This window comes from Xenopus tropicalis, chromosome 6 (assembly GCF_000004195.4).
Source record: "Xenopus tropicalis strain Nigerian chromosome 6, UCB_Xtro_10.0, whole genome shotgun sequence".
NCBI classification, from domain to species: Eukaryota; Metazoa; Chordata; class Amphibia; order Anura; family Pipidae; genus Xenopus; species Xenopus tropicalis.
The window spans coordinates 33,050,907-33,076,670 of NC_030682.2; the positions used below are offsets into that span (position 1 = coordinate 33,050,907).

At 38.8% G+C, this 25,764-nt stretch overlaps 1 protein-coding gene across 7 annotated transcripts in view; it reads right to left on the minus strand.

Annotated features, from left to right (window-relative positions):
* The window catches only part of sgce (sarcoglycan epsilon), a 47,073-nt gene extending 22,756 nt beyond the window's left edge, over positions 1–24,317 (minus strand). For 2 of the 7 annotated variants that reach the window (XM_031904097.1, XM_031904095.1), the window contains exons 1-5: positions 24,182–24,316; positions 13,631–13,738; positions 11,876–11,998; positions 8,689–8,846; positions 1,565–1,637 (exon numbers count right to left, since the gene is read on the minus strand). In XM_031904097.1, coding sequence (XP_031759957.1) covers positions 1,565–1,637; positions 8,689–8,846; positions 11,876–11,998; positions 13,631–13,738; positions 24,182–24,224 — 505 coding nt within the window. In that variant the 5' untranslated portion in view covers positions 24,225–24,316. Of the gene's footprint in view, positions 1–1,564; positions 1,638–8,688; positions 8,847–11,875; positions 11,999–12,566; positions 12,634–13,630; positions 13,739–24,181 lie in introns of those variants that run through there. The other 5 variants (XM_031904096.1, XM_031904098.1, XM_031904099.1 and 2 more) reach the window with 5 other exon arrangements.
* Positions 24,318–25,764: the final 1,447 nt, after the last annotated feature.

The following is a 25,764-nucleotide window of genomic DNA, read 5'->3' on the forward strand; positions in this document are numbered from 1 at the left end:
TTCTACATGTATATACATATATTTTTTTTTTTTTTTAAATTAATGTATTAATATATATTTACACATACAAGCTAAGTATTACTCTAATGGCAGACATTCAGTTGTACCTATTAAAGTTGTAGCCCTCCCATGTACTGTATGCACTACATCAGTGCTGTCCAACTTCTGTGGTGTCGTGGGCCAGAATTTCTCTAGCATACATAGTGGAGGGCCGCTAATGGAAGCCAGTTTTATCCACTCCCCCCTTTTTAAACCATGCCCACTTCAAACCACACCCATGTTATCGCAAGAGCTTTTAAGACCATACCGACGCTAATGGTGATAGCGCAGCAAAAATCCAAATGGTTGGTGCTCACTGTAGGGATATCAACCATCATTCATATGTGAAAGAATGATATTATGTCATATTAAGACACACCCTTAAATCAATATGAGCTGGAGAGAGTGCAGAGATGTGCAACTAAACTGGTTAAGGAGATGGAAGATTTAAGCTATGAGGTTAGACTGTCGAGGTTGGGGTTGTTTTCTCTGGAAAAGAGGCGCTTGCGAGGGGACATGATTACTCTGTACAAGTACATTAGAGGGGATTATAGGCAGATGGGGGTGTTCTTTTTTCCCATAAAAACAGTGATGTTGTAATGGCAGATTCTGTTAATGCCTTTAAGAGGGGCCTGGATGAGTTCTTGAACAATCAGAATATCCAAGGCTATTGTGATACTAATATCTACAGTTAGTATTAATGTTTGTATATATAGTTTATGTATGTGAGTGTATAGATAGGTCAGTATAGGTGTGTGTGTGCTGGGTTTACTTGGAAGGCTTGAACTTGATGGACTCTGGTCTTTTTTCAGCCCTATGTAACTATGATATACCTCCTCCTCCCCTGTTGGTAGCACAGCAACCACCAGTTGTATTGTTTAAACAATACAGGGGGATTACAGCCTGAATCTGAGGTGTGAACAATGCAGGGGGGGCAGTTAATCTTGGTACTGATACCATTTAAAACTTACACAAAGTCATCAAAGCAGCCAGACAGGTGGGGGGGCCACACAGAGGGGGGGCCAGTGGGCCGCCAGTTGGATGGACTGCACTACATGATAATTACATTATAGCCCACTGATAATTATATTATAGCCTTTAGTCTATTAAATGCTACTATAAAATTATATTGCAAGAGAATATTTGATTTGAATATCATTAAAATCTACAGTTTTTTTGCAGCTCCCAATAATTAGCCCAGAATTATCATCTCCTGGTAAATTATAAAACCTCCCCTTATATCAGATAGAGCATGACTGTGCTGCCATAGAATGCAAAAAAAGCAAGTTGAAATGTAATTGCTTGACCTTTAAATATGGTAATCTCTTCCAAGAACCACCCCCCCGCTGTTAAATATCAAGCAGCTTACTGTAGGATGGCGGTTATGCCATATAACTATAAAACTATTACTGCTATAAAAAGCCATAAATCAGTCCCCAAAGCCATATCCTAACGCGGACAATTCTACTTCAATCTATAAAATGGACAGTCATATCTGGCAGCATCCATGCTCTTTTTACCGCACCTTCTGCCGACATTATATTGATGATCAGATTGTGCCTTGCAGTCTCAAATGTGCGCCTGTTGTATGCAGTTATCTGGAAGGAAAGGGAAAAGTACAGAGCATTAATAAGGACAAGCAACCCTAGTAATAGGCAAGCCAAGCGAGTACATTAGCAAATATCTGCACTCAATAGAAAAAAACATGAAAAGACCAAAACGTGCTTTTCTTATAAAGTATCACATTTTTCCTGGAAAAAGGCCATAGGGCTCTCCTACTGATAGGTAAGCAAAACATTATTATTATTATTAATATTAACATTTATTTATAAAGTGCCAACATATTCCGCAGCGCTGTACAATAAGTGGGTTTCATACATTGGACATACAGAGTAACATATAAAGCAATCAATAACCGATACAAGAGGTAAAGCGATAAAGAGAGCCCTGCCCAAAAGAGCTTACAATCTACAACATTCTTCTTTAATGGCTCGTTCCTATTTTCTCATTTGTAAATATTTGTTGCTATTTATGCATGAAAATAAATATGGGATCTGTTATCCAGAAATGCATTATATATAAAGCTCAATGTCAATGTTAACTGATTTGCATTGTACCTTGAACTTGGTTTATCTAAGCTATGTTGATAATCGTACAAGGCTGTTGTATGTTTTGATGTTTAAATATTTTTGTAACCCTTTATACATAGTGCTCAACAGTATGGAAGGACCCCTTATCCAGAAAAACCTAAAGACTTTGGATAATAGTTCTGCACAAAGCTTTGCACAATACGGCTAAACCAGGGGTCTCAAACTCGCGGCCCGCGGGCCATTTGCGGCCCTCGGTACAATATTTTGTGGCCCGCACCAACGCCTTCTCAAAAGCAATGAATGGATCGCGATTTTTATTGCGATTCAAGGGATAATGCAAGGCAAGGCGGGAGGGAGCTGCTGATTGCGGAAATGACGTTATGCCATCATAACAGTTATTATGGGAAGACATTCTGTGTGCACAATTAGCTGCTAAGGAGCTAATTGTGCACACAGAACATCTTCCCATAATAACTGTTATGATGGCATAACGTCATTTCCGCAATCAGCAGCGCCCGCCCGCCGTGCCTTGCATTATCCCTTGAAAGCCAATTTTTTGTGAAATCCCTTATGCGGCCCAGCCTCATCCTGACTTTGCCTCCTGCGGCCCCCAGGTAAATTGAGTTTGAGCCCCCTGGGCTAAACTTTACTTGTATTGCTGTACCCCATGAGTAGCTGAACTTGCTTACTGAGGCCCAGGATCATCAGGTTTAGGGGACACTCATTAGATATAAACACGAATAAGCAATTTAAAAGCTTAATCACTTCATTCTGAAAGTTCTGTGACTTACAGAATTTCCCAAACTGCACACTGCTACCTGTAATTTAACAACCAATACTTACCCTTTAACACAGGACTAATAGTCTGACAGTTGTCGATTACATTATAGTAAAGCTAATTACATTTGTACAATAGTACAAATGCAATAGTAGAAACAACATATAGTTAACATTAATGCAGTGCCACGACTTCAGTTTCTTACATTAGTTTCAGCCGCAGAGGAATCAATATTTACAATATAGCCTTTCAATACAAACACCATAAATCAAATACCCTCTCCCAAGAGCTGACTTTAATATTTCCTGAGAACCATTACGGACATGCCAGGAATCAGATGTGTAGCTCATTGCATATAAAGCTCATTGCTAGATCAGAGGGCCAATCCCACCACACATTTCTAGATGTATATATATATATTTTCAACCCTGTTGAGTGACCTCAATACCTCTGGGTCTGATGTACTAGATGTGTGAGCTCTTTCAGGGACTGATATCCAATTTCACAATAACTATTTTGTGCCTAAATGAGTTAACTCTAAGCTGTGTTTCTGGGGCTGCCCCTCCTTACCCACTCCGCGCTTACCCCTTCAGCGTTGGAGTTTGTCCAAGGGGGCCGCATTGCTATTGAAGAGAGTGCATTTGAAGTTACCTGAAGCAGCTTTTTGCCCCCTCCTCCTCCCCCTCCCCCCCCAGTAACTGGCCGCTCAAAGGACTATGCCTTCTGGAACTATCTGCACAGGGTCGGACTGGGCCCAGACCTGATCCTTGTTGCCACTTCCCCTGCCCGCAAATGTCATCCCCTGATGCGTTTCACTTACTTGTGCTCAGGGGAGCCCAGAACCCCCAGTCCAACCCTGCACCTGCAAAAGTGTTGCCATTGGGGTAGAAGTTATGTAATTGTATACCATGCCTCTATGTGTAATATAAATGATTAATGTGTAACTGTTGGAGTGTGAATTATTGCTGAAGTGATTGTACATGGAAATGTTTGAATCAGTTGTAATGTGTAAGATTGGCCACTAGATGGCAACAGGAACTTATATCATACAGGGGCAGATTTATCAAAAATACACCAATGTTCTATTCATTCCTATGGGATTTTTAGAAGCGTATCTATCAATGGGTAAAAGTGAGAGTTCATCATTTGATAAATACACTTCTAAAAATTCCATAGGAATGAATAGAACATGAGTGACTTTTTATGTATTAAGCTCCAAACTCAAGCGTCCAGACTGGAGGGACGTGGCAGGGATCAACAGGGGGTTAGGGATGCTGGGGGGTTTAGGCCAACCCGCCAGAGAGGAAAAAGTCCTGTTTAGAAGAGCAAAGGGGCACTGGGGGTAACCCTGACAGGTGGAACAGGTGGGGATTGGAGTTCCAGTTTTGGTGGTGGAAGTGAGAAGTGGAATCCTAACAGAAGGGAAATGAGAGCTGGAGCCGACACGTGTGGCAAGTAAAGTAATCACTTCTTTAGTGGTAAGACAGAAAGAGGGAAGGCATTGGATGAACGCACATTTATGTTTATTCATCCCATTATTTATAGGGATGGTTTGCTCTAGTCTGTAGTTTTATCCTTAGACATTTTGTTTAAAGTATGTCATGGCAATGAAAAAAAACTAAACATCAGATGTTTAAGGTTTCAGCTCAGCTCCCAATATTAGAGATGATGCCTCATTAAAAGCATTCAGTTGAATGGCTAAATAAGACATCAGTCATTATCTACTCCTCTGTAAGGTTCCCAGTGTAGCAGCAGTAAGTGTGTCTCCTCATTACAGACAGAATATATGCTTGCAATATTGGGAGACAGGGGAATAATTATGTTTTAAAAATATTATGGGCAACAGTTCATGTTCAACCGGGGTATCACAAATAGATCTACCATTATGTACATACGTTTAATGCATTTCTACTGAAATAGATGCCTTTAAAAAAAAACCCAGCAGAAATGTGAATGCAAAAGTCATCCTTTCCCACAATGCTCCGTGTTTTATTCCCACTGTTCTGTCTTTCACCTTAAGTCTTTCACATAAGGAACATCAAGCACTCCGGACACGTGAAGACTGCTAAAATCCAAAATTTATTTCTTCATGTTTAAAACAATAAACGCCTGACGCGTTTCGTGCCCATTGAGGCACTTAATCTGCCTATGATTAAGTGCCTCAATGGGCACGAAACGCGTCAGGCGTTTATTGTTTTAAACATGAAGAAATAAATTTTGGATTTTAGCAGTCTTCACGTGTCCGGAGTGCTTGATGTTCCATATGCTAACTTTGGAGATTACCCCCTTCAGCTGCGGGTTCGGGGCCTTGAGCACCCGGACCACTATCGGCTTGTGGTTAGCTATTTTTTGATTCCTCAGCTTCTATACTATTTGAGCGTTGTGTATTGTGTGACTCTTTGAACCATAGCGTCAGGTTCGGGGTTTGAACACCCGGGCCCAACCTGATAGTGGGTATTATATATTTATTTACTTCACATAAATTTAAGTCTGGGAATCCCTTTGGGGTTTGTTCGTTTGGTTTACATTCCCCTTCTCTTTCATTAAGTCTTTCACATACTGCACAAGTTGGGTTGCAGTTTAATATATGTGGTCAGAACACATGACTGCGAAAACCAATGGCATCAATGAGGGGAGTGTGAGTGCATGTGTGGATCAAGTGGCCTTTATATTTGCAAATGCTGTGTCGGATGCTATGCCCTCTATGCCAATGTTGTTGTTTTTTACATGAAGTGGGCTAATTCATTTTCATACTGCATTTTTGAGGGCCATATTCTATTAAAAATGATGATGTTATACCAAAACCAATGACCTTCCTGCAATTCAGAGCTTTCTGGATAACGGGTTTTTAATTAACGTGTCCTATGCCTGTACTAGGGTGACGTGGAAACACAATCAGACACATGCATGCTCTTACCCTTCCAGCTATCATGACCCCCATTAAACTCAAGGAGAAGATTTTTGCATACTTTAAGATATAATTATTATATATAGCACACTGACTAAGAATTGTGCATTTAATACTTTTTAAAACTCGATGCAGACATTATTTAGATCTCTACTAATATTCAATTTCAGATAGGTCTAAAAGGCAATTTGTGTATCTCATGCCAGAGGGCTTGACCTGGGTTATACTGGGTTTATTGAATTTCTGTTTTTTATTCAATTATTTATATATTAATTATATGGCTTATATGGTCTCAAACTATATTACCTTTCGGCAAACTGAAACATAATAATAATTTATTTATTAGAGATTTATTTTAGTAACTGTTCTGTATATTTTGGCATACTGTAAGACTTTTGGCATTTATCTCAGTTACTTTCTTATTATTTATATTTTGTGTCTTTGGGCCTGACGAATGGGAACAGTACAGCAAAGGATAATGAAACATTTATTTATACATTTAATTAGCCTTTACACACAATAAGAAATTCAAGTCCTGAATATTTTTACAGTAATTGTTGACGTATTTCCTCCTTCTTTTAATTATTTATTGTATTTATAAGCTATCTTTCTTCCTAAGATGATATATTATTATTGCAAATTTTATGAAGCTATTCATTTATTTTAAATATTACAGAATATTTTTTTAACTTCTTTTTAATTGATAGTTACAAAGGCAGTACATGTCACAAGAAGTTCAATTCCAATGATTAATAATCATTAATAATAAATAGCCGGTAAAATACCAGTTTTACAAATTTACTAGCAATGTACTTGCCGGTAAATTTGTAATAACTTGTTCATCTACCCCAGCCCACCTCCAGTTCACCCCTTTTTGCTTATACCTAATTCTGTATTGTTTAAGTCCTGCTGGCCTGGCTTCACCCTTTTGATGTCACAACGCCACTCTGTGATGTGACATGCACCTCCCATTTATGTCACTGCCAGCCCACTCCTGGCCCCACCCCTCGAAAAAGTGGCAACCCCAGTACCAAGATATCACTGCCTGTAATATGCAGATTAGATACATTGAGTATAATCTCATTGTATAACAGTTTCACAACAAGCAGCGCTGGATTTGTCATAATGGCGCCCAAGGCCGCCCCCATACACGAATCCAACCCCCTAAGCACGCATGCGCGTTCGCTTGGTCATTTAAACTTACATACGGAGCAGTGGGGAGAGGTACCCATTGCTCCGCATGTAAGCAAAATTTGTGCAACTTGGGCGGCATGTCGCTCCTAAATTTGTGCTGCCCTAGATCCCGGGCCTTTACGGCCTCGCCACAAATCCAGGCCTGACAACAAGGCTTAGTAACAGTGGTTATATCTCTATTGGTGGGTCCTGAAGGATATTTCTTTTTTCATACCAGGTGGTTCCCTGGAAGCACTGCGAAAACTTGTTTTTTTTGTCATGTTTGACATGAAATAGCTTCCCCATGTCTCAAATAATTTTTTAACCTGTTTTTCTTTCTGCAGAAAGACTTTGATCCAATCAATACCAACAGGGCCGGATTTGTTTGCCAGGCCGCCCCCTCTCTGTCGCGCCCCCCTGCGCATGCGTGAACGGCGAACCTCCCCCCACGCATGCGTGAACTCGCGATCGCGCATGCGCGGGCCTTTTCAATCACATATGGAGCAGTGGGGGAGAGGTCCCCATTGCTCCGTATGCGCGAAAAACTTTAATATTTTGGTGCGGCGGGGCGGCATGCCGCCCCCCAATTTTTGCCGACCTAGGCCCGGGCCTTTGTGGCCTTTCCACAAATCCGGGCCTGAATACCAATATTGAACAAACAGGATAATTCTGAAATAAAAAGGGAGATGGAAAGTTGAGGTTTAATCTATTTGGGAAGAATATTTTTTTTTCTCTAGAGCTGAGATTATGATCAATAACCTTTCTCTACACCTGGTAATTATTGATGCAAACTTCATTGTGAGGCCCAAAGTGGCTGCTTCATATCGGGGTGTGGTTAAGAAGCACCTGTCCCCCAAATGTTTTGCTTTTTGGGCAGCTCCAAAGAGCATGGAACATTACTTAATGAATGTTCAATATAATTCACTTGATATCACTTTTTTTTAAAAATAACTATTTGAGCATTGGTTGTACAAGGCTATTTCCTCTCCACAGAGAAGTCTGTGTCACCGCAGTAGTATGATGGAAGCAGTTCAATGATGCTCAATCATGGTAAATTCTCGGTTTCTAACAGCATACAGGATAACATTTGTTTTAGTAACTTAAAAGAGGACATGTATATTTTAATCAGTCATGTTCAACCAGTCTCGTATTATTTTTCTTTTGGATTAATCTCAAGCCACAGATAAAAGAAACTTTAATAATCAAAAAAAAAGAAAAAAAATGGTTAATGCAGACTGTTGACTATGTTGTGTCAGGGTCTCTTGTACCAACAGAATGATTGTAGTTTGGAAGATCCCTCTGGCTATAATGCAGCGGGCACACCATGTTAACCTCACAATAAGCAGAGATATGGGTGGGTCACCGCTTATAAGGATCAAGGTACTGTTTAATTATTATAGAGAAAAAGGAAATTATTTTGAAATATTTGATTAAAATGGAGTATGTGGGAGATGGCCTTTCAGCTTTCTGGGTTACGGATTTCTGGATAACGGATCCTATACCTGCACTCCAATTTGCAATTACTTTTGAAGGCTCAAAGATGAAAAACTCTCTTTTTCATTTTATTCCCTAAAAGTTATAAACCAGAGGCCTCAGTTACCACTTATGGGGCAATGTGCAAAAACATGTGCAAAGAATGTTAATTAAAGAACATCAGTAATCAGTATTTCTTATAATATACAGTAAAGATGATTACATACCTCTATAACAGTGGGCTTCCCCACGCTTTCTATTGTTGGTGATCCATACAGAACACCATCGCTGTACGGTGTTCTCTGAATGTAACGCAGCCATCCTGGTCTGTCTGGGTAACCCATTAAGTTTGTGTTAAATGTTATAGGGTCATTACTTAGCTCACCTAAACAGGAAACACAGCGTCAAATTCTTCATTAACATGTTAATGTGAAAACTTGTGCAATATGTATGTTTTTGGCTTTTCTGTTAAATACTGAGACATACAGTAAGAGATATACAGTAGCACCCCAATTTTAGGTTTCCCAGGGGACCATGTCAAAAGGAAGTAAATTCCGGGAAACTGTTCCATCCAGGAAATAAAAACCGCAGCTTGCCAGAATGGGACCAAGACAAAACGTCATCAAGTCCAGGAAACCATAAAACCCGAGGGCGTAAAAGCAGGGTTCTACTGTAATTTAATTGGTGTAACATCTAACACTGATAACACCGATAAGCAGCAATCAATACTAAATACATTTACTTTTGGGCATTTAAAGGAGAAAGAAAGGTAAAAACTAAGTAAGCTTTATCAGAAAGGTCTATGTAAATACAGCCATAAGCAATCACAGTAACGCTGCACTGAGTTCTCTGTCAAAAGATTTCTTGTGTCTGTAATCCCTGTGCCAGAGACATGCAGCTCTCTGCTGTCTCCTCTCTTCTGCTCCCCCCTCCCTCAAGAATGCTAATAACTCACTCCCCCCCTTAGGAATGTGGATCTGAGCCAATCAGCAGAAAGATGACTCTTAGGGGCCGATTTACTAATCCACGAACGTATCGAAAGCGGCCGAATGAGTCTTTTTCGTAATGATCGGTATTCTGCAATTTTTTTCGTCGCCGTCGCCACTTTTCCGCAAATTGTTGCGACTTTTTCGTAACCGTTACGACTTGCGCAAATTGACACGACTTTTTCGTAGCCGTCGCTAAAAAATCGGAAAGGTTTGCCCGCCGTTTACAAGCGCTCAATACAAGCGCTCAATACGAAAAAGTCATAACGGCTACGAAAAAGTCTCGACAATTCGCGCAAGTCGTAATTGCTACGAAAAGGTCGCGACGGCGACGAAAAAATTGCAGAAAATACGAAAAACTCGCAAAATGTTCGTTTCCAATCCGATTTTTTCCCATTCGGGATTCGGATTCGTGGATTGGTTAATCAACCCCATAGTCTAACTAACTGAGCATGTTCACTTGGTCTGGGTGTCTGTGCAGGAGCGATGCATTATGGGAATCTTCTCTACACAACTCAGCGTTTTTTCTTCCTGTTTGGCTTCTGATCATCTGAACAGGAGAAATATGGAAAGACTTAAGGGCACTATTGAGAGAACTGAAGGTATGCCTGCAGCTTGAGATTAACTCTTTATTAGCCTTTCCTTCTCCTTTAAAAACACATCTAATAATAATCCACAGGCAGTGAAAAATTATTTAAATCTGCCACCACAACTAATGAGTTCTTTTTCTACTAAATACCTAAATATTTTCTGACAAATTAAAATTATACATATATTAAGCAGGCTTTGTTTCTATTTTTCCCCCTCTTGATCCCTCATGAATATTGTCATTAGTGTTAGGAATGCAATTCATGACTGTCTACAGAGCTATAAAAAGAATAGGATGTTTGATGACAAAAAATTGTTTATTTGTAGGTGGTGGATAAAGAGATACAAACTTTTAGGGGCGGATTTATCAAAATATAAGTTTAGAGCTTAATACATAAAAAGCTCTTTATTCTTTTAGAAATGTATTTATCAATGGATGAAATTTAGAACCCACCATTTGAAAAATACTGAATTGAACGTGGGTGAGCTCATGTCAAAAGGGAGGGATATAGCCCTAAGCTACTCAAAATTAACTGCTAATTAAAGGAGAATGAAAGGTTAAATCACCAGGAGCAGCCTAGACACATAAAGCCAGCTTTTTTACTCCACATGCTCCTGCCCATGTCTGAGAAGACAGAACAAGAAGACAGTAGAGAGAAGATTGCGTTGAAGGGCTTTTACATAAATACCCAGTCGGAGCAGTTTTCTAATAGGAGTAACGGCCCGGGTTATCAGGTAAGTTATTATAATGACTGGACCTTTCTTTCTCCTTTAACTTTCACATTCCTCCAGTGCAGATCTCCTTTTCCAAGGCCGCTGCATCTATATTGAGCTTCATTGGTGTGTGCAGCACTTGATGTCCATGCACTGGTGGAACCCATAAAGTAAGGGGGCTGCATAGAATAATGGCTTGTTATTGATAGGAAAGAAAGATAAAAATAAAAATAGCCAGTATTTTTTTCAGAAAAGTGGTAACCCTTGCATGAGAGCATTTATTGTGGTTAATAATACAGTGCAAAGTGTTGTTTAAGCATAAATTGTCCTTTTAAATAAAGAAGGCCATTGGTTATTCAGATAAACCCAGGGCTAGTCCTTCATAGTTCAACAATCTTAATTATGTCAGCCAAAGTTCAGTCAGGCAGCAATAAAACCTATGTTAAATGCCTTCTGCTAAAGAAGTAATAGAATAAAGAAGCAGACACCCTGCATTATTTAGATGCATTCATTTGTTCTGGGATTTTCATCTATCCCTCCTGTACTTTTTCTTGTTCTTTATGCACAAAACATTTAATTTTGGAAAAATGACAAAGTAAGAATCAAGAAAGAATCATTTGTAGCTAAATCTTACAACAATACAATATATACATGATTTCCCAGGAGACTGGTGTTTCCCACACTAAACAATACAAATCCTGCAAGGGGTCTGCTCTTTGAAGGAGACCTGTCACCCTATGAAATAATTCCAAAGAATTTTCTATTTTAAAATTAACTTTACTTACACTATATAAATGATCTAAATCTTGTTTCCTTCATCACAGCAAGTAGCCAGGTGCCATTTTGTGTTACACTGTTATTAAGGCTAGCTTACCTGCATCATACCTGCCCAGGCTACACAATTATAGACCATGAGAGAAGTCTAGCGATATCTAGGAAGTGTAGAATGGAAAGTAAAAGTAACTTCCTTACCTGCCTCTATGCCTGAGGCAAAATATGACTGCCAGCTGAGATTTAAATCTAAATGAGTTTATAACAAGTTTGGATCTTTTATTTTAAAAATGATGTCTGAGTGACAGGTCCCCTTTGAGTTAAAATTAGCATATATATATAAAATATTTCATACCAGGCTTTGGATAAGGAGGGAATTCCCCCTTGTAGTACTCCCTCTCCAACACATGGACAAACAGAACTCCAGAAGAAGGATAGACATTCCGGTCAGAGTGGACCTTAGAAAGAATAGTGTACACTAGAAGAGCAGAAGGAGAAGAAAAGACAGAAAAGCTGAGATCTAACATGCGCGTGATCCCGCAACGTGCAGACGGGTTATTCATTGTAAGGGACACGCAAGAGGTAAAGACCCAAATACAGCAAGCAGGTTAAAGCGCTGCAGTGGAGTTATTAAAAATAAAAAATTACAGGTGGAGGTTTTTAATGAAACTACCGCTATTGTGTGCCTATATTAATACACATAATTAATTTTTTAATTACATTTCTCGCTTATAAAATTACCAATAGCCAACTTACCAATATGGGCATCCATGTGGATATTCTGGTGTGTGAGTGCTTTTCAATCTATGCAATTCTGCCTAGGGCATACTTGGTATGAGGCCCTGGTTATAGGTAGATGTAAGTAACTCTGCTATTTACACTGATGCATTTATAAGCAAGTTGGAAATATAACGTTTGGTTTAATAAAACTACCAGGACCACTGACAGCCATTTAATAAAAATGTTAAAGGTTAAGTGCCCTTACTCCCTGGTAGAATTGTGATCAACTGTGATGCCTTTATCATCTATTAAATTCTTTATTTTACCAAAATTGTGGTGATCACTCATTGGTTATTTTCTCTGTGATTTCTTAGTATATAATGGTTTTCCTTCAGTCCAGCATTCTATAAAAAAAATCATGTTGATTTAAAGAGTAATATATGCAGATTTTATTTCTCAGTAATGCATGTATATGTCCTACCCCTAAAGTTACAAACCAAGGTGTTGAGTTTTTAGGAAAGGACCAAAGGACAACTGGATTTGAAGGGAATATTAAACAATGCTGTATAAAAACAACTGAACAGATGGACCAAAGTTGTGGTAAGCATGTTGGATTCAGTCAATGTGGTTTTAAGGATCCATCTGAGAGACACAGTCCAACAGACTTGACTTGGCCCAGTTATGCTTTAGTCTAACATTCTTAGTCTAGGCATTTTCTAACAATATCTACACCAGGGATCCCCAGCCTTTTTTACCTGTGAGCCACACTCAAATGTAAAAAGAGTTGGGGAGCAACACAAGCATGAGGGTACCAAATAAGTGCTGTGATTGGCTATTTGGTAGCTCCTATGTGAACTAGCAGCCTAAATGAGGCTCTTTTTGGTGGTACATCTGGTTTTATGCAAGGAACTTTATGCAACTTGCCTCCAAGCAAACTTGCCTCCAAGCCACTGAGAGCAACATCCAAGGGGTTGAAGAGCAACATGTTGCTCACGAACCACTGGTTGGGGATCACTGATCTACACAACCACTGAAGTTTGGTAGCACCGCCAAATGATCCACAATCATGGTTTGTTAACTGGTAACCTAACAGAGTGGAACAAAGCAAGAGCATTGAGCCAAACAATAGCCTGTAAGTACTTCATTCAGGTGTTAGAGCGCAAGGAAAATATAGACATGAAGGCATTCACACAAACTAAAGATTCTGTGTGAGTTTGTTATTGAGTAAGTGTTATGGGACAGATACAAATTATTAGAAAAGTTGTGTTTAGTTGAATAGTGATTAGAAATGCCAGGCCATGTGAGAATTTAATATGAGAGAATGAAGAAGGAACTTTAAATGCACAGATTCCATACTTCAAAAAAGTTTGAATATTTGGCCTAAACTCACCATTGCTCCTGTCAGCGAGATTTACTCTGCTGATAATATGACGATTTAGCCGTTTATCCCTCCAGTAAATTGATTCATTTTTGCCATCAGCACAGCTTATCAATATAGCTTCCCAGAATAAAACAGAACAACGTCAGATTAAATATACTGCAGAGCAGACATTTACTGAATCTGTGCTTTAAAGCAATTCAAATAAACAATGGTAATGTGAGCTTGCATCATGGGCTATGGAATGGCAAATAACAGTTTGTGTCCTATCACTTATCATTTTATTTTTTTTAGGCACAGATACATTGTTTTTATAATACAAAGCTTTTTTTTCAATATTTTATGCCCATAGGCTGACCAGTAATTATGTCTAAAAAATGTAATTGAATTTATGATTTTAGTAGTATTATACTATGGGTATGGGATCTATTATCCAGAAACCCCTTATCCAGAAAGCTCCAAATAACAGAAATATAATCTCCCATAGACTCCATTTTAATCATATAATCCAGATTTTTTTTAAATGATTTCCCTTTTTCTCTGTAATAATGTTGTATACGTATGGCATCTGTTATCTGGAAACCCATTATCCAGAAAGCTCCGAATTACAGAAAAGCCATCTTCCATAGAGCAAATGATTCTAATCTGTAAAACTGGTTTCCTTGTTCTTTATAATACTAAAACAGTACCTTGATCCCAACTAAGATATAATTAATGCTTATTGGAGGCAAAACAAGCCTATTGGGTTTATTTAAAGTTTAAATTATTTTTTAGTACAGGTATAGGACCCATTATCCAGAATGCTCGGGACCAAGGGTATTCCGGATAAGGGGTCTTTCCATAATTTGGATCTCCACACCTTAAGTCTGCTAAAAAATTAATAAAACATTAATTAAACCCAATAGGATTGTTTTGCATCCAATAAGGATTCATTATATCTTAGTTAGGATCAATTACAAGGTTCTGTTTTATTTCTACATAAAAAAAGAAAATCAGTTTTAAAATTCTGAATTATTTGTTTATAATGGAGTCTATGGGAGACGGGCTTTCCGTAATTCGGAGCTTTCTGGATAACGGGTTTCCGGATAAGGGGTCCGATACCTGTATATGTAATATATGGAGATCCAAATTACAGAATCGCGAAAACCCCAGGCCCCGAGCATTCTGGATAACAGGTGTCAGACCTTTATTATTTATGTATAGAATGGCAACTATATTTAACACTGACCAATCCTTCTAGGCAACACCTAAAAAGATTGGTGAGGTACCCAATTCCATAAGAGGCCATTGGCAATGCTATTTTTTTTATATCCGGTGGATTTGATAAATATTAATACAATATCAATAGTAATTGAATTTTCTTTCCTAGAAGCCTGTAAAATCCATTAGTATTTCTCAGTCCCAGTTTTAATAAATTCTATAAAATGAAGTGGCGGGTGTTCATGAAATGATGGTAGGATGTTGCAAAATAGCAGTCTATCAAGATGAAATGATAATTAGTACACTACAATTTGTCCTTTTTAAATATTTGTCATTTTAATTAATTGATGCCTTCTGTGAAATTCATTAGAATATAAAATAATATTGCATGACTATTTATTACAGACAGCTACTGCAGGAAAGGAACAATTACATTTTGTGACAGTAGATAGACTCTAAGCTAATTATTGTTTTGACATTTGTGCTCAGTATTTCAGCACCCAGAAATGATTTTACTAGCGGCTAAAATGTGCTATAATGTGCCTGGTATGATGCTGTAGGAACGCAAGAAAGCGAATTCGTTCCCCAGTCACTCTCCACGCGCTGATTATATATTCATTGTGAGGCGTCGAAATGACTTTTAGCAGAGATTCCTTTCTGTAGATAAATGGACTCATTTAGATGGCTTTATAAAAGTTGCATGAAGAGTTGGATTGTGTAACATCATTTCTAACCGTTAATCTGCATTTCTATTTTTGTCGCTGTACTCATAAATGGCAATGATTCTGCTTCCTCGCGGGTGTAGCTTTGTGCTGGTGTAGCAACACTCCTAGCACAAAAATGCAAGCAAAACAAAACAAATACCCAGAAGAGATTTTGCCAGTTTTCCAGTGTACTGTAAGTTCAGACTGCAACAATTAGTTTTCTCTTTGAAATAAAGATGTTTGCCAGTTCCTTTCACTTGACCTTGCTTGCAGGTCCTTGTACGTTTTTATGTTGGAAGGTAGTAAAGCAGCAACTTATAACACATTTCTTTACAGATTATTTACATTAGTTCTGCTCCATTGCAGCTTACAATATTAATTTCTTATCCCACACATACACGGCAGAGCTAGTTCCACCAGGAGCCCATTAACCTACCAGCATGTTTTTGCTAGCATTTTAAAAAATGTACACGTTGCCCAGATTCTTTTAAAAATCTGTTATTTCAAATACAGTAAATCTTTTTTACATATACTGTATACATATACATAGTTACATAGTTAAATTGTGTTAAAAGGCCAAAATCCATGCAGTTTAACCCCTCCAACCGAACCCCAGCATATATATATATATATATATATATATATACACACACTCTTACCAACCTATAGTATATAAACTTGCATATATACAGTATATGGTTAGGAACAGAATTTAGCATGGCATTATGCAACCCTTCATTTTTATATAATTTGCTTTGGCCTGCAACCTGTACTTGGAAGTGTTTTTGCTTGTGGTATTGTATTTGTTAACCTTACCAACAACTGTACCAGGACCCAGTCCAGTCAATTTAACCAAAGCCTAGGTAACCAATATTATTATTACTGCTCTGTTATTCTGCCACGCGAGCTCCTGTACATGTATATATTATGCATCATTGTCTACACAAATGTGGCTCTCATTGAAACATGGAATATCTCTTCTGCTGGATCTCTGAGATGCCTGATTGCAAGGTTGCCATTCTTCTTACCACATTTATTTATTTACAGGTATAGGACCCATTATCCAGAATGCTCGGGACCGACGGTATTCCAGATAAGGGGTCTTTCCGTAATTTGGTCTACTAAAAAATTAATAAAACATTAATTAAACCCAATAGGATTGTTTTACCTCCAATAAAGATTAATGATATCTTAGTTGGGATCAAGTACAAGGTACTGTTTTATTATTACAGATAAAAAGGAAATCAGTTTTAAAATTCTGAATTATTTGATTATAATGGAGTCCATGGGAGATGAGCTTTCAGTAATTCGGGGCTTTCTGGATAACGGGATTCTGGATAAGGGATCCCATACCTGTATTATAATCTCCCTTCTTTAGTCTCTCCACCTAAAGCCTTAACATATATATATATATATATATTATATATATATATATATATATATACTTGTATTATACAGTAAGTTGGTGCTTTACTACCTTCCAGCATAAAAACATACCCAGGACGTGCAATCAAGGTCAAGTGAAAGAAACTGGCAAACATCTTTATTTCATATATATATGAAAGCCAGGTATATGAGCCAGGTACTCACAGGTCTTAATATAGGAAATTTTTTTATTGTGAAACATTTCAGACCTCAGTAGGCTCAGATTCGCTAAACAGAGGTAAAATCACTGCTTGTTAAAATTGTGAGGTATTAACGCTTGGATAATAACAAGCTATTGGCTGAAATTTGTGAACACTGCATAGGGAGAATATGACCCAAAGTGATATTACTCCATCATTACACTAGTACCACCAGACTTAGCTTTATTTTAATTTTTTTTTGCAACATACACACATACATACATATATATATATATATATATATATATATATATGTGTGTGTGTGTGTACAGATTTCCATAATGTGTTTTTTTGTACTTCTCTAGTGGTTATACCCCTCTGGAGAAAGGAGACACGGCTCAGTTTTTCTGCAGTTTTATATAAAACGAGAACAATATTAAACAAAAAAGAGCAACCAAAAGAATAACGTAGGAGATCCCACTCATGGCAGTTTGCAATGGAAGAATGAATCACATAGTAATTTACTTGGGTGGAGCAAATGAAAAACATATAATACAACCGTCAAAACTGTTTGATTTAACATTCTAAATATGGAAAGGGCACATTAGGTGAATTTTGAGATGGGTTTGTGATTATTAGGACCATGATAAACACCAGCAAAGGCCCTGTGTGCCATATAATTTACTACTCATTTTTTATGTTCATGATTTTACTTTCTGGTTGGCTCACATAACCCTACAGATCAATTTGATATCTTGAAAGCATTACTGGAGAGGTAACATCCCATTACCTAATGATTAATACCCGTAGTTTAGGCAGGAAATTTCAATTCCATGCACACAGTTATTACATTAGTGATAGTGCAACCATCAATAATAAACTTCAAAAATCTTTATCTTCCAAATGACCATGTAGGTCACCTTCACTGTAATTTTGTACTTAATGTATCAAGATGGTACTATATGCACTGTATGCTATAAAGCTGCCAATTGCCTGTATAGTGCATACTAATATTGACAACTGTACATTGTACATAGAAATAGCCTTTACCTTCAATGCAAACTAGGTATGCCACTATTACTGGCCACTCATGAACTATGGCCAATGAGTTGGTATAACTGCAGGTGCAGGACTACTACATTACATCTGACTAGCAAAGAAGCACAGATAGGAAAGAAGTATGCAACTGAACTACCTGGCCCAAACAGTGAGGGGTAAAACATCCCACAGCTGAATTAGTAGCATAGATGCTAAGTTGCATGACCACAGAATGGACCAATAATGCAGCCCAATCTACATCTAGATATACTTCTTCTACTTCAATCTACTTGCAAATATTTTTAAAAATAAACCAGCAGTTTAGGTCTATCATTTACACTATGCATTAGCAGAATTATACAGAATTATAACTACTGTACCTTCCACTCAAGCAATGAAAGGTGACAACTTTGGCTTTGCAACATAATCTGTCCTGGGGCAAAAGAGACAAATTCATCTGCGGATATGTTTATTGGCACCCGGATCTCATACATGGCTCTAGGTGCCCAACGACACTTTTGTGGAACAACCAGGCAGTCTGTAAGTGGAAAGGAGAATGCCAACACAAACATCCAGCATTTCGATGAGAGAAACAATTAGCACTGCCAATCAGGCTACTTAAATAAAGAACAGCCTAGTAAGATCAAAAACTCAGCAAATTGCTCTAAAATGTTGCAATGTTATTAAAACAGAAACCTAAATTAATGGATTGTGTTGTGGAACCCTCATTTTAAATCACCCTAAGTTTGATAGGCCTAGGATTGAAAATCAGTTGTCTAACAGAGTAACTGACCCATTTAAGGAGTTCCCCAGTTACAAGTTCAAGGTGTCCCAACTGGACACCCTAAAAAAGAATTAGGTGCCTTTACACTAAGTTTTATTCCCAGTGGTAGACACAGTAAACAAAGCAACTGTTGGTTAGTTCTATTTGTCCCCTTACCATTTGACAAAACATTGTGGTGGTGCAGGAGCGATGCCTTGATAGGAATTCAACATTCCCATTATACCAGCATTTTTAGGTCCAGGGTTTTAATTTTATTGCATTCTTTTTATCATGACACCTATTTACCCATGGGGTGTTCCCTTTCTTGTTTTTTCTCATTCAAATGTTTTCTAATTTTATAGATTATCAGGGAGATTTGATATAGGCTCTTTAATTCTATTGGCTTAAAATGTATTTGCCCCAAAAAATCTAAAATATGTATTCTCCTCTTCTGTTTTGTCTGTTATACATTTAGTGAAAGAAAAGGCTATGTTCAAGAGATCCTTCCAAATTTCAGTCTGAATATTGAAGCTAAAAGAGATCTAATCACTGTTTAATAATCTTCATTTGCAACCAGGGGTAGAGGAAGAAGCTTAATTTTAAAGTATCAAGTGTAATTGAGATAACAGACGTTTGGGATACATTATCTCAGTGGTGGTTTGAGTTGTTGTTTAAAAGGCCAAGTCTGGTAAAATGCAGCCTGCCAAGTTGCACAGAGCAAGGGCTTGCTTGGTTGTATACGTATGGCATCTGTTATCTGGAAACCCATTATCCAGAAAGCTCCGAATTACAGAAAAACCATCTTCCATAGAGCAAATGATTCTAATCTTTAAAACTGGTTTCCTTGTTCTTTATAATACTAAAACAGTACCTTGATCCCAACTGAGACATAATTAATCCTTATTGGAGGCAAAGTAATTCTGTTCTGGTTTATTTAATGTTAAATTATTTTTAGTAGACAAAGTATAGTGATTCAAATTACAGAAAGACCCCTTTGTTGTAATTCTGTAGCAGCTACAGCACATGATAGTGACAATGTATAAAGTGTTCAGCCAATGCTCCAACAAGGAGTGACAGAGGGGTCAGTAACAATACTGTTAGCCATTAAGGCAAAAGGCCTTAAGCAGAACTATACTGGGGCACTAAAAATCAGACGCTGGTAGCTTAAAAAGCTCAATGTGAATTTTTTTACACTGGAAATAAATGACCTTTCATGTAGTACAAGTATGGTGCCCGCCTCAAAGCTATTCATTGGGTGGATGAGGCATGGACCGATATCAGGTTTGCTGTCTCAGGTGGCAGTAGACCCAGATGCACCCCTTCTACTACTATGTAGGCATTACTTTAAAGGTATACTACTGGCCACACTTGGAATCTGTTGCTTTCACTGCTTCCTGGTCCTGAACCCTGCCTAGAATTTAGATTATGTTCATTGCCACTCGCCCCAACCTTTTGCCTGGAGTGTAATTACAATTATGCCTAAGCATCCATACTCTCATATACTTCTGGGATCTAAAGTGGCCCTGGATCTCAGTAGGCACAGAAGAGCATCAGTACACACTGCAGAATAATCTTCTTCAAATTAATAATCAGTTTCAGAAGGGACTTACATTAAAAACTCTATGAATAACTTTAATGAGCACTAAGCACTCTCATACTCGACAATCAAAAATACAGTATGCCAGACTGGGAAAAATAAAACAATTCTGTATAATTTCAACAAAACAGCAGGCTCAACAGCAGGTTTCACAAGTGAAAAGCTTGTCCATTGATGATGCCCCTATACATTTTTTTTTATTTAAGATACTCTAGTGTTTGAAAGTTTGTGAATGCTTTTGCATTTCCAGTATTTCTGCATAAATACTGCCTTAAAAGATTACCTACAAACATTATGTTTTTTATGCAAGTCCTAAAACTAGATAATGAGAACCCATTTAACAAATGAGCAAAGCATGTGAACCACTAGCACTGTCAATTAATTTGAAGAGGAAATTGAAAGTAGGTATTTCAATGAGTGGGATGCTAGTAAGGTATGACTTTGGGAGGCCCTGCCTTATTTAAAGAGCCTGGACTCCACAAGTCCGCTGCCAGGCAGATCATGTACAAATGGAGGCAATTTCACACATGTGGGAAAACAACATAGACCATGGCGAGAGCAAAAAAACAACAAGAACATGAAAAAAAATGCTGTCCATATTTGGTTTATTTAAGACCCAGTGAATAAATCAGAAAGCCATTGGAAGAATGTGGACGTATTATACCAAAAGAAATATTTGGCTTAAATGGAAAGCACTATGTTTGAAGAAAAGCAAATACTGCAATTCAGCATAAGGACCTTCTTCCATGTGTGAAATATGGTGGTGGCAGTATAATGGTTTGGGCCTGCTTTGCTGCTGACAGACAGAATGGCTTGCCATCTTGTGAATTCTGAATGTACCAGTAAAAATTCTACAGGAAAATGAGTATTTCTCCATGAACTGAAGCTCAAATAAAAGTGGGTAATTCAACAAGACAAAAATCATAAACATGTGTCTATCCACCAAGTGGAAGAAAGTTAATGTTTTGGGATAGTCCTAACCTTAATCCTGTAGAAATGTTGTGGAATGACCTGGAAGCCCACCAACATCCCTGAGTTGAAGCTGTTCTGTAGGGAGGAATGGGCCAAAATGTTTAGTAGCAGTTATTAATGCCCAGGGGGGCACACATGTTACTGAAAGCAAAGGTTGCCAACAAGAATTGAATCATTTGTTTAATTGGGTTCCTCTAGTTTTAGGACTTGACTTAGAATCAGATCAAGTTTTAGGTTTCATTTATTTACAAATATTGGAAATTCTAAAGGGTTCACAAACTTTCAAGCACCACTGGAGATTGATCCATGGATGCAGTCCATGTCACTCCAACAGGACTAATATTGTCATATTTTACAAAGTGATTATACAGTATCACTAAGCCATGTTCCTAAATATACATTTTACAAAATATTTTAGGATATTTCAAGACAGAGACACTGAGCATCTGCCCAAGAAAATAATTCAAGATGCAGAAATATATATAACGAGCATTATCAGGGGGAGAATTTGCCTGACTTGTCATGTTGGAATCTATAAAACAATGCCATTTGTTAAGCTAGTTTGAAGACAGTATTTTATTTCATGCCCACTTGTTCCATGCAGTTATTTGCACCGCCCATAACATTTGTGGACCCCAAGTGTCTACTGTTTCCAAATATGCATGGGTCAGCCCTATGTACAGAAGGGAGCCCATGTATTCCACAAATTACTTAGGGCCTCATCCTAACTAGTGACTGTATGTATTATTACATAAGAAATCACATTCTGTTGAATGTTGTGAATGTGCAAATGCATGTGGTCTGATTCTGCCTGTCAGACAAAAGCTAAATTACCTTACAAAAACATACAAAAACTTCCACTGGAAAACAAAAAAAGATAGATGTGGCTATCTGATCCTGTTCTTCACAAGGTACAACTGCAGTTGCATCAAAGTTGCAAGGGCCTATGAGCATCCAGACAAACAGGAAACACTGTACAGGTCATTTATGATGTGCTTACTGATGATTATACCACATCCAGAGTGGCAGCTCCAGGGTTCAAAAGCTTCAAAAAATTCACTTTCAGAAGACACACAATGGTGCTTGGGGCAACTACAGTATGTATGAAAGGAGCATGTTTGGATGCAAGTCAATATGCTCAACGTTTGCATTTATTTTAGTGCGACCCCCCTTACTGCTGCATTTGTACACAAACTGATCGTCTTCACTTGCAGGGGTCATTTTGCACTTTTAAGAGTGAGGAATTAGTAAAAGAAAACAATTGAGGTTTACACCTGCCTAGTAATTCCTTTCTCTCTGCAATATTTTAGAAATTCCCATGCACATTAATGTCATTACTGTCAGTTTCAGTACTATGAGAATAAGCAGAATGATCAGTGAACCTAATGCTTCCTGGGATATTGGAACAGCACCCAAAATATATCCAAACTGGCAGGAAGTCAGACTTATTAAAGCCATGCCTTATTTGGCCAAAACTCAAACATAAATATTGTGTTTGGCCCACAGTGTGCAAAACAAAACGTACTGTTCCACATTGGCATATGCCAGGCCTTATTTAGTAACCTCAGTCAACAACCTGATGCATGGACTAATTTTATCAAAATATAGCAAAAACATACATAGTCATAAAGTAAACACATTGGAAAACAAAAGCATTACTTTACTACATCCTGCAGCATGTAAGGATCAAAATGCCGTTATAAGCTCCCGACCTATATTAAGGTAATGCTTAAATGGATACTGTCATGATTTTTATGGTATACTTTTTATTTCTAAATTACACTGTTTACATAGCAAATAATTCACCATTTAAAATGTTATTCTTGAACCAATAAATGTATTTTATTTTAGTTGTAATATTGGTGTGTAGGTGCCATCTCAGTGCATTGTGCCTGAGTCTGAGCTTTCAGAAGGAGTCAGCGCTACACATTAGAACTGCTTTCAGGTAGCCTATTGTTTCTCCTACTCCCATGTAACTGGAGGAGTCCCAAGCAGGACTTGGATTTCTTAATATTGAGTGCTATTCTGATACCTACTGGGAGCTGCTATCTTGCTCCCTTCCCATTGTTCTGCTGATTGGCCGCTGGGAGGGGGGTGATATCACATGCAGCGCATTAGTAAAGTGTGACTAAAGTTTATCAGAGCTAGATCCATGGCTAGATCCATGTGAAATTTCAAAATTAAATATAAAACAAATCTGTTTCATTTTTGAAAAAGAAAACATGCAGGATTCTGCTGAGAAAGTAAAACATCAGTAAGACTTCCATTTTCCCTTCATAAATCACTCATACCAGCATGGAAATCTATGCATCTCTATATGTCTATAGTGATTCCACTGATAAGCCCTTGCAGACAGGGCCCTCATTACCTACTGTATGGATTTATCTGTTTGTTATTATGCACCCTTTTGTACATCACAGTGGAATATGTTGGCGCTTTATAAATAAATGCAATAATAATAATAATATTCAGCTGTTGTGTACAGTCAGGCCCCAACATGCGGCTGGTGTGTGTATAGAGTTCAGCTATGTAGAGCCAAGCTCCAGTTCCAGATGTGCTGCCAGCATCAGCGGCTCCCCCAGCCAGCGCCTGGCCACATACCTACACTAATAGCAGCAGCAGCAGCAGTCATGGTTTCCATTGCTGACTGGGGCTCTGGCTACTGCATGGGGAGACTGCCCTTGTGGGTGCCACTGGGGAACAGCAAGAAAGGGAGACACAAACCTGTGAGCAGCAGGGTGCTGTAGCTAAAAGCTGCCGGACTCATCTTAGATACAGTGATCCTCAGCCCCGCAGCATTCTCTTCTGCTTCTCTTCTCCTTGTCAGGCAGCAGCATCCCCCTCCTCTTCCTCTCCCCTCCCACTGTCTCCAGCCCTTCTCTCTCCACCTCCCTCAGTACAGCTCCCTGTTTCGCTCTAACTGTCCCTGCTCAGGCCACTGAGAATGGCATAATGACAATCCCACGGTGCCTCTCTCTGGAATGTCACATTTCCGGGGGAGGCATAAAGATGAGGGTAACAGAAGCACCACTGTCTGTGTGAAGGTTAAAAGAAGAAATACACGAGTGGTGTCAAAAGAACTGACATTTTGCCCACGTACTAAATGTCTTTTTCTCTAGTATCAACACTGAATACTATGTATAATATAAAGGATATAATATACACCAGTGCTGTCCAACTGGCGGCCCGCGACCCCCCTCTGTGTGGCCCCCCACCTGTCTGGCTGCTTTGATGGCTTACCTTTGTGGAAACTTTAAATGGTATCAGTACTGTGATTAACTGGCCCCCTGCATGGTTCACACCTCATATTCAGGCTGTAATCCCCCTGTATAGTTTAAATATGTAATCTCCTGTACTGTTCACCCTGTGTACTGTTTTAATCCTTGCATTGTTCACCCCCTGCATTGTTCACACCTCAGGCTCAGGCTCTAATCACCCACATTGTTCACCTGTTCACACCTCAGACAGACTGTAGGAGCAGTGCCAGCATTGTGTCAGTGTATGCTGTCTGTGTGTGCCATACACACAGGCAGCATAGCGCAGGCAGAGTATGGCACACACAGGCAGGGTAGGGAAGGCAGAGTATGTCACACACAGGTAACATAGGGCAGACAGAGTATGGCACACATAGGTAGGGTAGGGCAGAGAGAGTATGGCACACATAGGCAGGGTAGGGCAGGCAGAGTATGGCACACACAGGCAGGGTAGGGCAGGCAGAGTATGGCACACACAGGCAGGGTAGGGCAGGCAGAGTATGGCACACACAGGCAGGGTAGGGCAGGCAGAGTATGGCACATACTCTGCCTGCCCTACCCTGCCTGTGTGTGCTATACTCTGCCTGCCCTATGCTGCCTGTGTGTGCCATACTCTGCCTGCCCTATGCTGCCTGTGGGAGGTGAACCTGGCAGGGGTTTGTTCTGGGAGTTTGTTAGCATTTGAAAATAGTCATTGTATGGTCCCTAAGATGTGTAATTATGTGCTGGGGGTTGCTGTGCTATCCACCGGGGAGGAGGCATATGGATTTAAGGTTGTGTCTTAATATGACATAATATAATTCTTTCACATATGAATGAAGGGTAATATCCCTACAGTGAGCACCAACCATTTGGGTTTTTGCTGCGCTACCACCATTAATGTGGGTATAGTCCTAAAAGCTCATGTGATAACATGGGTGTGGTTTTAAGTGGGTGTGGTTTAAAAAGGGGGAGTGGTCAAACTGGCTTCCATTATCGTCCCTCTACCGCGTTGGCCAGAAAATTCAGGCCCTCGGTACCACAGAAGTTGGACAGCGCTGATATACACCATAA